Source organism: Styela clava, chromosome 15 (genome assembly GCF_964204865.1).
Source record: "Styela clava chromosome 15, kaStyClav1.hap1.2, whole genome shotgun sequence".
In the NCBI taxonomy this organism is placed as follows: domain Eukaryota; kingdom Metazoa; phylum Chordata; class Ascidiacea; order Stolidobranchia; family Styelidae; genus Styela; species Styela clava.
The window spans coordinates 9,508,438-9,524,641 of NC_135264.1; the positions used below are offsets into that span (position 1 = coordinate 9,508,438).

Here is a 16,204-nt window from a genome sequence, read left to right on the forward strand (position 1 = left end):
GCTGAAGATTTTTTGGCAATCAAGGAACGTAAGTGAACTTAATGAAATATTTGGCTTAGCGTGATGAGTGATGATGTCAAACCAGCTTTTTTCAACCCCGAACTCTCTTGACATTTTCGTATAGAAAAATACTCAAATTCCATTTGAACTAAAATTAAAAATCGTTGGAACATAATGCGCAACCGCGACTATAACCGGCTAGGGAACTCGTTCGAAGTGGCCTGATGGCCTCATTGCCTGATGACCTCGTGCGTTCTCGCTAAATTGAAAGTTGGGGCAATTGCACTAGTACTTCATAAAATTTCTGAGAAAGTTTATTTCGTAACTCCATTCTATTGTCCAACTTATAATAAGATGGACGCACCTTTTATGAGTTGTGTGAAATTTTTTTGATTCTCCCGGAATAACGACGTCACATGTCCAAGTAATAATTACGGGATTATAATGAGACCGAGATTTACCAATAGATTGTATTTCAAAGAAAAAGATAAACAATGGTGATATTTCTATCTCAGGCTCTCGAATAAATACAATCGCAACATCACACTTCTATATTAGTCAAGAAATAGCTTTTAGGAATGTTCGTTTATTTTGGAGTTTACGAATTTTGAAGTAGTGTCGCTATGGATTCTGTAACTTGCCAGCAATGTATATTTTGCATTGCTGTTGTGATGCAGTTGTCTCCTCTCTTGCTTGCTAAAAAGTTTGTTTATGAGAGTTTCCATTTCTAAATCATATTCAATATTTGAACATGATCTGGTTGGTGAAAACAGTTGGAGATTGATAGAAACCCATAACATGAGAATAAAAGTTGTTGTGAAGCTACATTTAAATATTCTAGATTTTTTATTCGGCATTCATTTTATTGTAGATATTGAAATTTATTCATATTCTTGAAGAACAGTTGCATTGAGAAATAAAATTTTTTCCGGACTAACGAATCGTTGAAACTGTATATAAGATTGAAATAAATCAAAAAAAAAAAAGAATAAAGCTTTTTCCAGTTACAAGGAAGAATAACAATTCTATGGATTGGATATCTGCAAGTTTGCGAATTTTCGTGATTTTTGTTTATGCAAAATTAACTATTGGTCAAGGTAAGAGTATTTATTGTTCTGTTAAATATATTGTTGGTACAATTTACAGCTGTTTGCATAAAATATTATAAAACACGAAGAATTAACTTGGTACATTTTCTTTCAAACTATGAGTAAAAGGATTCTAATAAGATCTAATTCAATCCAATTTCAACTTTCAAAATCAAATAAAATACTGAATGGATACGCTGTTTTATGCTTGCTTCAAATACATCTGCGTCGGTGACTATATTTTATTAGTCCGTACGTTTTAAAATACCTACTATATGGCAAGCCCTTAACGTAGCATTGTGAATCAAGTGAATGGTAGCATTGTTCTAACAGAGAACTAAGTAAGCTACGTTTACGATGGCCACAGTTTAAATTTAGCAACCGAGTAAAATCACATCTAAAATGCATTGGATTGATCGTAAAGAAAATATATATTATATATACGAAATAGTCATGCGGAGTTAAATTTTCACAAATGAATATCATGTTAATATTTCATAATGTTATTATTTTCAATATTTTAATGTCTAGAACCTCCCCCAGCTCCTGAAAATTTACAGTTTACAAAAGGAGAACAAACAAGGCTTACGGTCACTTTCAAAGGAATTGCAAATGTACCAAAATATGAAGTTAGTGTTCACGCTGTTTATGATGAGACCGATTCAAACGGATGGATTTTGTCACTAGCTGGGGGACCTACAACGTCAACGTTAACATTAAATCAGGTTGAAATTTTTTGTTAACATGACAGTTAAATTTTCATTTCAGTCAATTTAAACGGCTCATGCCGATCAAACCACGTATCAAAGACTAAAAACGACAGAATCAAAACGTATCATAGTAATTTTTGTTTGACCATAAATAATTCAGATTCTTTGGATATTACAAACTATAAATATACCAAGGATGGCGAACCACTGGCCCGTGGGCCGTCACTATGCAACCCGCCACGTCAATCGTCATTTGAATGGTTTCCGCTGGCATATTTTACAGCACGTTTGATTATTCACCCTATCATTGACAAAGGCCTGCATTACCAGCTGTTTACTATAGTATCCTCGATGTCCATAGCCTATACACAGTATGTTTTATTTTTGCTACCCGTCGGGCGTTCGAAGGTGCAATAACATTGATGGACCACATATTCTATCAAAAGTAAACCTATGGTAGTAAGTCTATGGTAGTACGAATTCTATTTTTATTTCAGCTGAATGGATTTCGACCCAACATCCTATATAAAGTAAAGGTTGCTGGAGTTTTGAACGAGATTGTGGGAAACCAAAGTGAAGTTGTCGCAAGAACAGGTACACTTCATTTTATGACACGAATGGTATAGTTGCTTATATGTGACTGGAGTTCAACAATGAATCATTTCTAATGAGTATAATTTCAATGTTGATACATATTTGGCCGCTGAGGTTTCTCAAAACACTAATACATCAGAAAATTCCTCTAGTCACGAAAAGTAATTTTAATTTCTTCTTTTTGAACAAAGGGACTCAATGACTCATATATAGCGTCAATAATTATATTCTAACGTAACAATAGCCGTTGACGTAAAATTCCTGACGCAAATCTGACGCGTTGATCACGAGTCACTTCACGTCGTTTGGATTCTAACCAGGCTATCATATAATTCATAGTTTAGATCTATCGACGATAAATCATATCTATTGTTGTAACGGACTTACCAAATTATTTACTGATCATATTGCGTAGTAACTTGCCTAACTGTAGCGACAGGCTTCATGTAAAGACAATTTGCGCCTCTCATTCAAATATACAATGATTACGTGCCTAAAACTGTATGCAATTTCTAAGATCCCAATTCTTTGTAAATATTAACAACCCAAAGGCCATAGTTTATTTGAATCCTTGGGAAAAAAATTGAGACAAAAATTGAAATGTTTTTTCAAGCCTTCAAAAATATATATCTTATAAGACCCATTTCTGTTATAGCGGCCTCGGGTTTAATTCTCAGCCCAGCTCAGATATTACCGACGATAGCTGTTCTTTACGTGACCGAAACTCCTGGTTCTACACTATGCCAGATTGGCTATAAAAAGGCGGGAGACCCGGCCGAAAATGAGCAATTCATTCAATCGGAAGAAGCCTGCAGAGTAGTCATGTAAGATATTATCAATAAATAACTTTACTGGCATAATTGAGTATGGTGATTTCGAGACCAGATTTATTTATAAATCAGCATAACTAAAATTTTATCGAGAACCACGTAACGATAGACAACGTTACATCACTATTGTCAGCATCACAAATAAGCATGTACCAATATAACCAGTGGCATTTTGTTTGGAGCTGAACAAAATTACGGATTTTCTTAGTTACTGAATCCGTTTGACCACGTTGCCCAAAAGAATCTATTTCAATATTTTTCCCAGTAATTTATTAATAAGCCTTCCAGTTTTAAATTCACACTTTATTAAGCATACTCTGAGCTAAATTGAATAAAACCAGCAGACCCACTTTTGAAATCGAACTTGAGACAACTTCGCATAAAAATGTTTGAGGGTTTTGGAGTAGCAAAAAAGATGATAAAGTGATCAATAAATTTTATATTGTAGTTCAACCTAAGATTTTCATTTTTGTGAATTAGAATTCGTGAATTAGATGCAAATACCCAATATGAAGTACGAGGAAGAGTTATAGCTGCAGGTGGATACAGCTATCCGGATAATGATTATGGCTCAGCATTCACAATAACTACTGGTACGTCATGCTGTTAAACGTTGTGTAGTCAATAAGCTTTATTGTGGATATATTATTGACAATGCGAACTGGAGTCTGTGTCGACTGGAATTAATGGACTGGGTTTCAACTGGAATTAATTTTGATTCAAATCTCTCAAAGTCGGAGTTAATTTCGAAACAAGTTTCAAATTGCGAGAAATTGAAAAATAAATGGGTTTACAAATGGCAGAGTTTTTGTTTCAAAAATTTTGTTGTCAGCAGCCTGGAGCTAGATTGGGGTTTAAAATTTTTCCGTTAGGCTTTGCGAATCATACAGTATGAACTATTGGCCCGGAATCGGAACCTCAATCAGATGGTCAATTTATTGTGTTGTTGAAAATGACAACCATGATTTGAGAAACTATATAATTTAACACAATCAACTAAAAGGATATAAAAAAACGTAAACTTTTTTTCGAAGTTCATCATTGATTTTTCCTACTCAATTCGGCATTTGGCTGTCTGGTTGTTAGCTATGCAGAGTTGAAATCGAATAAACTTTAAAATAGTAATCATACCGTTAAACAAACGATTTTGCATACATTATTTCAATTCCTAGCGAAATTGTCTCTGTTTGCACGAGTTGATCAAAATGTCCAGTATAATGTTGACTTGAGCGATCCGACTTCAGCAACATACATCAGCAGAGAATCCAGTGTCATTGGTACCTTGCAAGGCCTTTATCAATCAAACGGTGCAGACGTTTCAGAGTTGAACGTCCTCCAATTTGAGTCTAAAGATTCAGGATCAATAACAGTTGTTCATCACGAAATATTGATCAGTTCATCAACAGTTCCATCGCTCGCGCCTTACAAATTCACAGACGGTTCTGGGGAATTTGTCCTTGTAGATGTCACTTCTTCCGGTAAGCCATAATTTTTTGAAACCTTGGTTTAATATCATTGAAATGGCAAAGTGCCTTGAAAATACAAGGTTTGTGTGCTATAGTCGAGTCTTTGGAAACATAGTTATGAACTTCGACGGACTCCTAAAACGAATATATTTGCAACATATATTTATTGTTTTAGTACAAGTCTCAAAAGAGGCGCATTTTAAAACTAGGATAATTCAGAATTTTGATTCTAATTAAATCGAGGTAAAAATCTATCCTGGTTTAATTTGGGATTACTCCCCAAATTCTGCCTGATGAGCACAAAATAATAAGATTAGGTTTTGATACGATTTACATATTCATCCCGGGGGAGAGGAAAGTCGATAAGAAGGCTTAACCATATGGCGAACCACGGCCTCTTAGTTTGCGAACCCACGCAGAGTAATCAGAGGTGCGTGCGGTGGCGAGCGTATTCCTAACGCTTAGCACGATGAGCCACACCACCGCGCCTTGTGTTTGATTTCGAATGCTTCGAAAGCTATTTAAACTAATAGATCAAATCCTACTAGACGCATTTAACAATTTTTAGCGTTTAACTCTAACAGCAAGACGGTTCTTCGGGAACATCCATCAATCTTTAAGATCAAATTCCCAGACAAACTCCGAACAGCACTCAAGTTTTCCCGCCAATAAATCCCGCTTTTTTGTACAGTGAAAGCGAACGCGTACTCGTTGATTAGGACTGGTGATAATTATCAGCTGCAGTACAACGACGTTGCAAATACAACTTCTTGCCCATCTTTTGACGCTCGTCAGTTCGTTATTAGTAACTCAATAGATGAAATGAGTAGAACAGCGACGCTACAAGGATTTTCACCGCAAACAACTTTACAATTCTCGATCGTTGGAAGTGGTGAGTTGGAGTTTTGAATATACAACTGTTCAATGAATGAATGAAGTTGCAAGTTAGCTGGCGGCGAAGCATTAGGAGTAGATTTATAGTCGAGGGCATGCAGCGATGTTATAATTTATGTAATTTGCGTTCATCGCCGACTAAATTGTAACTAGGCTTCTTTCATGTGAAATTTCTAAATTTTTTCGTATTTTCGTACACTGATCCGATGTAACAATCCATATCCCCATGCGTTGCTTGGCCGGTAGTCTTAATAGCGACTGTTTTAATCGTTCTGGGTTCGCGTTGGAAATTTTGAATAAAAGATATAACATCAGAAAAAGCTTGTTTTAGGCCCCGATGTAAAATAGGAATTACATCAATTAAGTTGTAACCCTGGCTGCTATTTTAACTTTTGTACCTAGCCTTCTTCATGTCTTCAAATAAAACATTGATCGTACGAAAACTGTATATATGGGCCCACGTACAAAACATAGGGTATCTAAGGCGTAAAGTGCTTTTAATTTATTACTTGAAATATCCTATTCCGTATGGGGCTTATCGTTTACAGGTTTAAGCATCGGGTCATCAAATATATATTTCTTTGAAAATAATTCGGCAAGTGCAATCAGTCAAAAATATTTGTTGAAATCGTGTCCGACAGGATCAGAAAACCAGCTTTATTCGCGATACTTGAGTTCAAAAGCTTCATCGACGACACCTGGATACGAAGATGTATTTGTACATACTACCGGTAAGTTTTTCATTTCGTTTCTCTTTAAAAAACTGAGAGCTGTCGTCGATGGAACTTGATTCAGACTTCCAACACAAAAATTTCATTGGAAGTTATTCATTTTGAGATTTATTGATTTTACTAAGTCGCACATAGAGACGTGAAGTGGGGGACAATTACAGCAAATTTCTAACTGTAAGCCGTTAATAAAACTCTCCGTCACTGACACCGGACTTTAAATTTCCGACTCCTGAATTATAGTTGAGAAAAATTCTTGACTCCGACTCGACTTTCAACTCCAAAAAAAAAATTTGAACATCTAAACTTGTATGCAAGCTTCCTACTTGTCTGTTGAGAATGCTTAGTTAGTTTAATAGTTTTATAGTTTCCTTTGAAAATTGTGATAACAACTATTAGCGTGAACTTCCAGCTGCAAAAAATGTCTGTCGTGAAGTTCTAATTTTCTTGTATATTTCATGTATTTTTGAGCCTCTATTTGACGATCGTTAACTAAGTTTCTAGTCAGTTGTATAAATCCGCTTTTCAGATTTATTTTCATTCCCGGGAGTCCGCTCGACTGGAATTATGCAGGGAAACGGATCATTGATAACATTTAAACGTGTATCGAACGCTGTGAAATATTTCATTACATCTGGTGGAACAACTGCAACGTTGGATGAAACAGGGATCGATTCAAGCACTGAGTTTGAGGTTGGTTGAGGGATGGGCATTTTTAGGTACATGATGATTTCATTGTATATTATACGGTAATACAGGTACGAATTTCACCAATCGAAGCCGGAGAGGACATCGGAGCGTCATTGCAAATAACAACCAAACCTTACGACGACCCAAAAGATAAAACTAATCCAATATCTTTAAATACATGTAAGTATATAGAGTATAGACTTTGTAAATGTTTCCGTAGTCCTTCGTGATTTCACTTTCAAGCCAGTTTCTTCTTCGCTGAGTGAGTTCTTCTGATCATATATTCGTAAAGTGAAATTACTAGCATTTAAATTACAATGTTATATTCTCAGACTGCTTTTATATGATAAACGAACTCCTTCTCAAAACTGATCAACCAAACCAACAGTGAACTTCCACATTCTTCTCTATGATATCAATCATGTATATACATAATACATTGCACTCAAGGCATATTATACCTTAGGTTAGGCTACTGCAATTGAAATCTAACTTTCCGGTTTTTTCTTACATAATTATGGCCGCCCTGATTGCAATGATACAGCACGATTTTCATATGGGTTTGTATACTCATTGATTCTTGCCATTTTTTTAATTAATTTAATAAATTAATACTATTGATTATTTTTATAAACTTATAGTGCCTTCATTGCCAACGGGTGTCACTTGGCCCTATCGCGATCAGAATAATTTGACCTTACAGTGGGATAAAGACGAGGGTGCGGTCGGTTATTATATCCTAGTACGAAGCAATCGAGATACGCCTCTAGAAATGATTCAAGAGTACGAGACCCCTGACCCGGAAGCAAAAGTTGGAGATTTGAAACCCGGAAGATTTTACTTGGTGAAAGTTATTCCTTACAATCACGCTGGAAACGCTTCAAGTGATAGAGCAGGATTTCAACTACACACAGGTGAAAATGTGAAATTATACATAAATGTCTGTACCACTTCGTGTAATTAGGACCAATATTACATCCTTACACTACACTGTATCTGAATTTCAAATAACTCTAAATTTGTCGATGTAGTATAGTTACACGTTTAATAAATAAAATAAATAAAAAAGGTTATAAAGTTTGATTTGATATTAGCCACATGAATACAGCACGAATAAACTGTTTGCGAACTACAGCAGCGCTTATTTATTTGCAAACTGATGATATATTTCAGATTTTTCTTGGAGAGATTTAATAGGACAAATAAGCATTTTACCACAACTTAACAATATTTTAATTTAATTATTTAATTTCGTTCAACACTAATTTTTTGAGCATTTCTGTCCTCATATATTCAATCGCTGCTGCATTTTGAGAAAAAAAAATTCACGAAACCTAGTGTTAGCATGTCCAAACTATAAAAGCAAAATATTTTAAATCACTGTAATAAAGTAATCTTTAGATTTGTGTACCTCAAAATACTTCGTTTAATTTGAGCCTAATTTTTAGATAAAGACGACCCTTTTCTTTTCCGTGATGCTGTAAACGTCAGTTACAATTACATTACAATTGAGTGGACTGGCGGTAAGGAGGCAAACCTTTTGGAAATTCAAGCCATCTTCGGAACAGGTCAAGGCAACGACACAAATAGCACATCAACCGTGAAATTTGACGTCACTGTTAACGTCACGTCACCTTACAAAATGGAAGGTCTGCAACCGGATACCGAATATAACGTAACAATTGTTGCCACGTATGACACAGGAGTGACGCAAACTACTTATGAAATTTTTCAAACAGGTAAATGTGAGCAAACGCCATGCGCACAAATATTCTCAGTAAAAAGATGTTGTATATATATATATATATGTATATGGATAACTGTACGATGAGTTGAAAACACAACCCACATAAATTAATACACCTTCTCCATTGGTGAAAATGTCCACTAAATTGGGGTAACTAATTTTGTTCGCCTACTTTACATCAAGTTGTGTAAAGGGACTGTAACCTATGAGCAGGGGGTATACTCACTTGGCTAACACAGGCAGTTCCTGAACTCGTAATAGAACTAAAATAAGGAAAATCGGAATAAAATTATGCCATAACCCTTACCTGGTACACACACTACGGAAGTACGCATTCAAATGACCGGGGGATCTTGTATCTGGCCTTATTTCCAGCCTAATGGCCGTAACATCAAAACTTCGGTATCTCTCTGTATTTAGTCCTGAAGTTCAAAACCATTCTTTAGAATGTTTTTACAAAAGCGATTTATTTAGAATAAAATGAATAAACATCTCCTCAAAATGTGTGAATGAAATTATTCAATTTTTTTTTTTACAAAGATCCGTATATTACTACGACGATGGAAGATACGACTGCAGATGGTGAGCGAGCTTGTCATATATTTCCAGTGTTTTTAGTCTTCAAATAAAAAAAATTTGACATAATACAATATATTAGTTTGTCCGCGTTCTAGAATTTGTATGTGGATTATTATCTTATGTAGACAGTTAGTACAGCATAAGAGATATATCTGGATGTATTAAAATCTTGATTGACTTTCCGTGGTCACATTTTGTTTATTTCTCTTATGTATTTTATTACAGAAACCACCACGCCATTACCCGAGGAAACTACTACGTCAGGTACACTTGTAAAAACGATTTTTTTTTTTTTTCTGTATATAATCGACTTTCAACCAAATCACCACAAACTCCTGTTGCGTGAAAGAGTGTATTAGGAATTATCAAGACCTAACCATCTGCCAAACACTCGTAATGAACAACAAGACGCTCCAGCTATGTGAACAGGATTTAGCGAATGGGAAACTACTGTAATCAGTAGTTGAATAGCACAAAATATATGTGTATAATACTTCTTATTGCTTGTTAATTATGTTAAAAATTAAGTACTCTCGTAGTGTGTGTACCAGGTTAGGGTTAAACCATAATTTTATTCCGATGTTCCTTATTCCACTTCTATTACGAGTTCGAGGACTGTCTGTGTTAACCAAGTGAATAAACCCCCTGCCCATATGTTTCAGTTCCTTTACACAACTTGATGTAAAGAAGGCGATACCTCCATATTGGTACACACACTTCTGGAGCGCCAGAGAAATCTTTGTAGTCTAAATTTGAGTTCTGATTTCTGTGATATTAAAATTCGTATGCAGAATAAATATAATGCAAATGTCTTTTATCCTCAGTTTCAAAGTAAATATATTTTAGAAATCGACACCACAACGGCCGATGTAGTAATGACCACCACAGCTGAAGATGGTATGATATTAGTGAATATGAAATAATCATAAGCTTACTTATTTCATAGATAAACCAGAATTACCAATACGTGGAAATGTAACTTAGTGATAAAGCAATAAATTCTTTGAAAATCAAATTTTAGAATCTTTATTTAGGTGGGACACTAGTATTTGTATTTGTGTATACCGTCATTTATTGCTAAACCTGCGCCTAGACATTATTTAGTCTTGTGTTAAGTCGCTTAAATTGTCTTACAGACTCACACAATTTGTCATATTCTTCTCTCAATAAAAATAAATTTCTATTCCATATGGTATATTAAATCAGGACACAATTTTACCTTATCAATTATTTTTATTTTTTTTCAGACCAAACAGCTTTTGAAACTACAGGTAGGCAGCTGTTTTTATTTATACCTTGAAAACAATTTATGCAATGAAACATTCTTCATTTTAACAAAATTCATAAATAGTAATTAATTTGATTTGGGATAATGACTTGTTGCTATTACTAAATACTGAATTAAATGATTCATTCTATTTTTCAGACCAAACAACTTTCGAAACTACAGGTAGGCAGCTGTTTTCATTTATGCCTTGAAAACAATTTATGCAATAAAGCATTCTTCATTTTAATCAAATTCATAAATAAGAATTAATTTGATTTGGAATAATGACTTTTTGCTATTACTAAATACTGAATTCTATGGTTCATTCTATTTTTCAGACCAAACTTCAACCTCGACGTTTGAAACTACAGGTAGGACTTTCTTGCAGCTATAGTCTCGATAGGGTTGGTAACGTGCCATACATATACTGCCAAGAATATGCTTACACCGCCAACTCATATACATATACAGCCAACCAAATGTACATATACTGCCATATTAATTGACTGTATATGTATATGACATTGACTTTATAAGCATGTCGTCTAGTTTGCGCTATATGTATATTTAGTTGGCGCTACGTGTATTTTTGGCTGTATATGTATATCACGTTACCAACCCCACTCGTCAGTATGATATAACCTGCACCTTTGACTCAATATAAATGTAATGACATATACAAAGAATATATGTATGACACTGATCATTTAAAAAATGATTGTTTTGCACATTGGGCATTCTAAATCAACACAGTGAAATTAATGAGTCTATTGCGCTTTGGCGACTATTAATTTTTGGGAAAGTAGAAAATAATATAAATATTTCTGCGTCCTCTGTGAGGCATGTTTTTGTTATAGAGACAATGTCAATAGAGACACACAATGTCACGCTAAAAGTTATGAATGGAATCAATGGTACTTTGCTTGCAATTGGCAACCTGTCATATTTCTAAATGTACCGATGTCACAATGATGTACCGATGTATGTAGTACGAACACGACCTAAGCATCTGTTATTAAAAATGATTATTTCTGTGCTCATATAAACCCATGTATTGATCTCTCCAGATAATAATACACCAACAACGGCAAGCGATGAAAACACGACAATAGATGAATCGCTTGCCACCACAGGTAACATAACTGTTCGTTTTTTTAAACACATTGGTTAAAGAGTTTACTTAATATGTTGGCGGATTATATATCGCGAATTGAAGATGTCGAGATAAAAAGTCACGCGAAAATAAAATATATATCAAACGTGGATTAAGTGACTAACTATATATTGTTACTAAATTTTTACTCCAAATACTGAATTCCACTGTCCGCATGCAGAATATCATTGAAATTTTCAAATGAGAATTCTTTACAACTTTTTCTCACTTAGAGACTCTTCTGGCAACAATTTTTTACTGAGGAATTCTCGCAATAATATATTCTTTTTTTTTTGATAATTCGGTTTTTTATATAAACCACACCTAAAGGTTTGTCGGTTCATCGTGTACCGTCGTCAGTTCGTTTAAATATCTTCCTGCTATTATTATTGGCGACTTGCTTTAACAATAAAGGGAGTTAGAATCAACAGAATATGCTGTTTGGTACAATGTTGATATAAACGTTCTACCTATCTATATATAATATCTAATTATGAAATTTTGCACATCAGTTTAGATTTTTTTTCTCAAATTTCAGCAGAGCCAACATCAAACTCATCTACGACATTCACGATGCCCAATGTAACTTCTGAAGGTAGGATATTTAAGTTAGAGTTCTAATCTAAATAATAGCGTTATGTTATGAAATCCAGTATTCCTTGAGCTCAAATCCCCAAATTGCGGCCTTGAAAAGACATTATCAACAAAATATTTGAATGTCAGGCTTTGTCAGAGTCCAGCGCGTATAAACTCTAAGCGGGATAAGTCGCGAATAATATACAACCGACTCTAAACAATTTAAAAAAAAATGACCCCCGACTGCGGGTTGACAAATATTTTGTCTCCTTCTCCAGCTTCCGACTATATAAAAATATTGACTATGGACATATTTTGATTATGAAACTGGAATATTCAAGCCCAGGAATTACAAAATAAATTTAATTTAAATTTTCACTCAAGACTTGCTTAGTATGCTACTCTTCCTTGAACTTAGTTTTGTACTATTCCGTTTTGAAAAAATAATGTGTAGATAAGAAAATTTGACTGCAAACTTTGTTCGTCACGTTGTATTTCCAGGTTTATCGCATAAAATTAAAAATATATGGAAAGATTTTAGTGTGTACAACAGTATAAGGCCACTTTCTAAATTTTTATTCTCTTTTCAACAGATGACAACTCAACCATGTCTAGTAATACATCGTCTAACATCAACAATAGCACAGAAGAAAGTGTGACTGGTACAGTAGGTGCGTAAGACGTTGCCGCTCCTATCATATTATGTACAAAAGCCAAAGTGTTTGCAAATTTGCAGAATTAATTAACTGATGACGCTAAGTGATATATATCCAAGTGTGAAACCGATGGAATTATGTTTAATATATATATATATATATTAGCAGCAGACCATTGGTAACTGTTTGATGAAATGAGCGCCTTTGAATAGTTTCAGTGCAGTAATAAAATAGAATGTTAATTATATTTCAGAATATATACATATTTATTTTTTGAGCGAGAACTTGAATCTGAAAATATTTTGAATTCAACAGGTTTGCCACCTGCAGAAGGACTACAATTAGGTACGAATTATTTTATTTCTTGTTGGATTTCTATGTTTTCAGACTATATTTTTGATTTTTCTTGTCCAGAAAAAACTTACTCAAAAGTCAAACTCAAATTTCAACTTTGCAGATGTTATGAATTCTTTTGATTTACTACTACACTATGATGTACTCTCGACTGACTAGACTCTACTCAAATGTCTCCCATTTGTCCCAATTGTACGAATCTCACATCATATGCATACCTAATAATAATTTGTGCCACAATATATATATATATATCCCCCAACTCATAACAGGGGGCAAGAACAGGGTGTTTCAAAAATGGGACACGATATTTTTAAGACACCGCATTCGCTGCATAATCTGCCCATAATCCACAGGTACCTGAAGAACCCTATGTTAGTTCTATGAATAATCATATTTCCATCCTTGATAATTTAGAATGGTGGCACTGGTTGCTGATTGGACTTGGAGCAATACTTTTGATGGCTATAATTGCAATTGCAGTCAATGTTGCAATGGGTGGAGCTGCTGCAGGTGGTGCGGTGAGTAAAATTAAAGCATTATGATTACGAATTTTTATAACAAATTTATACGTTTTTATTCAGTAATGCGGTGTACTAATTCTAGTTTGTTTTTGTTTTTATGTTTGGTTTACAAAAAAACGGTACATGAATATTATATTGAACATTAACGAAAATTAATTGTACCAGGTAACCACTGCAATAATCTATGGGTTCCTTATTGCTCCGTTAACTCATATCGTGATTTCGAAGGTTTAACTAATATCTTGTTGCTATGTCACAACCCTTTGCGCGAAGTTTTTTTTCTCTCAGACCCTTTCATAGGCTTATCTATAAGAAACATCCCGTGAGATGTTACAGGCATAAATTGTTATTGGATGAGAAGTGACAGAAAACTACGTCCCATGGACAAGCCTGCTCCTTTACCATGTATTTTTTTAACTATGCAATAGGTGCCTAATACCGAGTCCGGCGTGGAATATAACCACGGGACATGACTGTCCACATTACCTCCCCCTTATATCGGCTTATCTCAACTGGAGTGAACATAAAAAATACCTGGCTAGTTCAATGGTTCCCAACCTTTCATGGCTCTTGGCCCTCTTTTGAAGGCTTTTAGCACTCACGCACCCTTGTTGATTCTTCGTCTGGCATTGTTGGCCCCCTCAAACTGCTCTGTGGCCCCCTTGGTAGGCCATGGGCCTCCGGTTGGGAACCACCAAGTACTAGTATTTGTGCAATACACTGTCGCGCAGGTACAATATACAAATCTTCAATAATCTGTTAATGTTTTGACTTTACATTCATTCAGGGTGGAGGTGCTAATTCCACTAATATAATGAGGGCGATTTTTGGTGCCAAAGGAATGTATGCAGTAAATAAGGGTGGTCCACCGCCCCCTGTGCTAAAAAGCGAAACGTTCCGCGATCAAGACTAGCGAACGAAGCATTAACAGAAAAATCAACTGTGAAAACACATTACGATAATATATTTTTTGTAGCTTCATGTAGAAATTCGCCTCAGTAGAAATATGTATTATTCACTGTACTCTTGGCACTAGAAGTAGACTTTCCATCCTGTTTTTAGCAAAGTTACTAGATCCTGATTTGATGATTATATTTGAACTGAAAGAAGTTAGTGAATTAGCTAGCTCGTTGAATTTTTTACTGGATGGGACACATATTATATATATTTTCTAGCAGGGTAGAGCTAACTATCGTGGATGAGTACAATATTGGATATTCCCCAAAATTTTCTGTACGCTACTAGATGAATATAATCTGAAGTTGCCGGAACTATGTAGCAGAAAAACAGAATCATGTCATAAATAAACGTTGAAACAGCATTATGGCCATAAGCTACATTCTGGAACTAATGTATCAGTTCACCCATGAGTGGTACCCCAAGCGTTGATTTCCTTGTTTTTTTTTCGTAAGAATGATCCAATCGGCAGTAAGTCAACATTGATGTAACAATTGAAATTTAATCAGACAAATATTTAAGTACGGATGTAAACATTGCCTCATTTTCAGTTTTGCGTGTTATTTGTCAGTTTTCGGTTGTATTTTCGAAAATTAGTTGTAAATCGAATAATTTACTTGTCAGCTTTAGTTTAGTCGTAATATCCAAAAATTATCCCCGCAAACGCTGTGGCAGACTTGAATGAGAAATCAGTACCCGTGAGCGGCACGTGTTTGATTGAATTAGAGATGTACCGATACCACTTTTGTCGCCGATACCGATACCAACGAAAAAACGCGATATCGATACTCCGATATTTCAAAAAGCCGATATCCATATACTATGTAATTATTACAATAAGTGTGCAGGACGGACGGGTTCAAACAATAGTCTGTGAACGTTATTCATAGTGCCCATTATAAAATATATTACAAAACATGAAAAATTGATGTTTATGATTTAGATGCATTGTGCACCGACGCTATTAATCCCTGTGTTAAATTCGAAAACTCGTAGCATTGATCTCTCAAGTTAGATTAAATTAACATCGGCCGCATTACAAATTTTTCACTGAGGATTTTATCTCCGTAATAATTTGTGATTTTAAGGATCACCTAACACCTATAAAACATGACAGTGGATTGAATCCCTGCCCTGTGTTGCGGCTTCAAGGCCTACGCTTTTACTTATCACAAGTCTCTTTAAATGTCAGAATCCTAATGATGATTAGGTCCAATTTTTCTTCATATATCTGGACTAGAATGATTGTTCTTTTCCTTTATGCATACTACAGTAAAAAATGTAATCCAGGCGTACGTTTTCTGATTACCATCTCTTATATTAGTCATTTGCTTCATAAGAAACGACCTAACCATTTATTGTGTTATAAAATCACTAGGCTCACAAAGATT

The 16,204-nt window shown here is 34.9% G+C and overlaps 1 protein-coding gene across 1 annotated transcript; it reads left to right on the forward strand.

The window, feature by feature from the left end:
• The first annotated feature begins 928 nt into the window (after window positions 1–928).
• LOC120334568 (uncharacterized) lies at window positions 929–15,465 on the forward strand. The gene is made up of 24 exons (XM_078109440.1): window positions 929–1,097; window positions 1,620–1,813; window positions 2,296–2,392; window positions 3,048–3,216; window positions 3,703–3,815; window positions 4,395–4,700; window positions 5,380–5,580; window positions 6,131–6,313; window positions 6,840–7,003; window positions 7,069–7,180; window positions 7,642–7,914; window positions 8,449–8,739; window positions 9,288–9,329; window positions 9,552–9,590; window positions 10,173–10,223; window positions 10,574–10,597; window positions 10,753–10,776; window positions 10,932–10,964; window positions 11,661–11,726; window positions 12,285–12,341; window positions 12,916–12,993; window positions 13,294–13,323; window positions 13,750–13,853; window positions 14,644–15,465. The coding sequence occupies exons 1-24, from the start codon at window positions 1,028–1,030 to the stop codon at window positions 14,767–14,769; spliced, it is 2,847 nt and encodes a 948-aa protein (XP_077965566.1). The 5' UTR covers window positions 929–1,027; the 3' UTR covers window positions 14,770–15,465.
• The last annotated feature ends 739 nt before the right edge of the window (window positions 15,466–16,204 follow it).

Excerpts from the sequence above, each read along its gene's own strand:
- LOC120334568 (XM_078109440.1), top strand. The coding sequence starts at position 1,028 with ATGGATTGGATATCTGCAAGTTTGCGAATTTTCGTGATTTTTGTTTAT. Across the intron at positions 2,393-3,047 it reads TGAAGTTGTCGCAAGAACAG|CGGCCTCGGGTTTAATTCTC; the intron begins GTACACTTCATT and ends TTTCTGTTATAG. Across the intron at positions 3,217-3,702 it reads GAAGCCTGCAGAGTAGTCAT|AATTCGTGAATTAGATGCAA; the intron begins GTAAGATATTAT and ends TTTGTGAATTAG.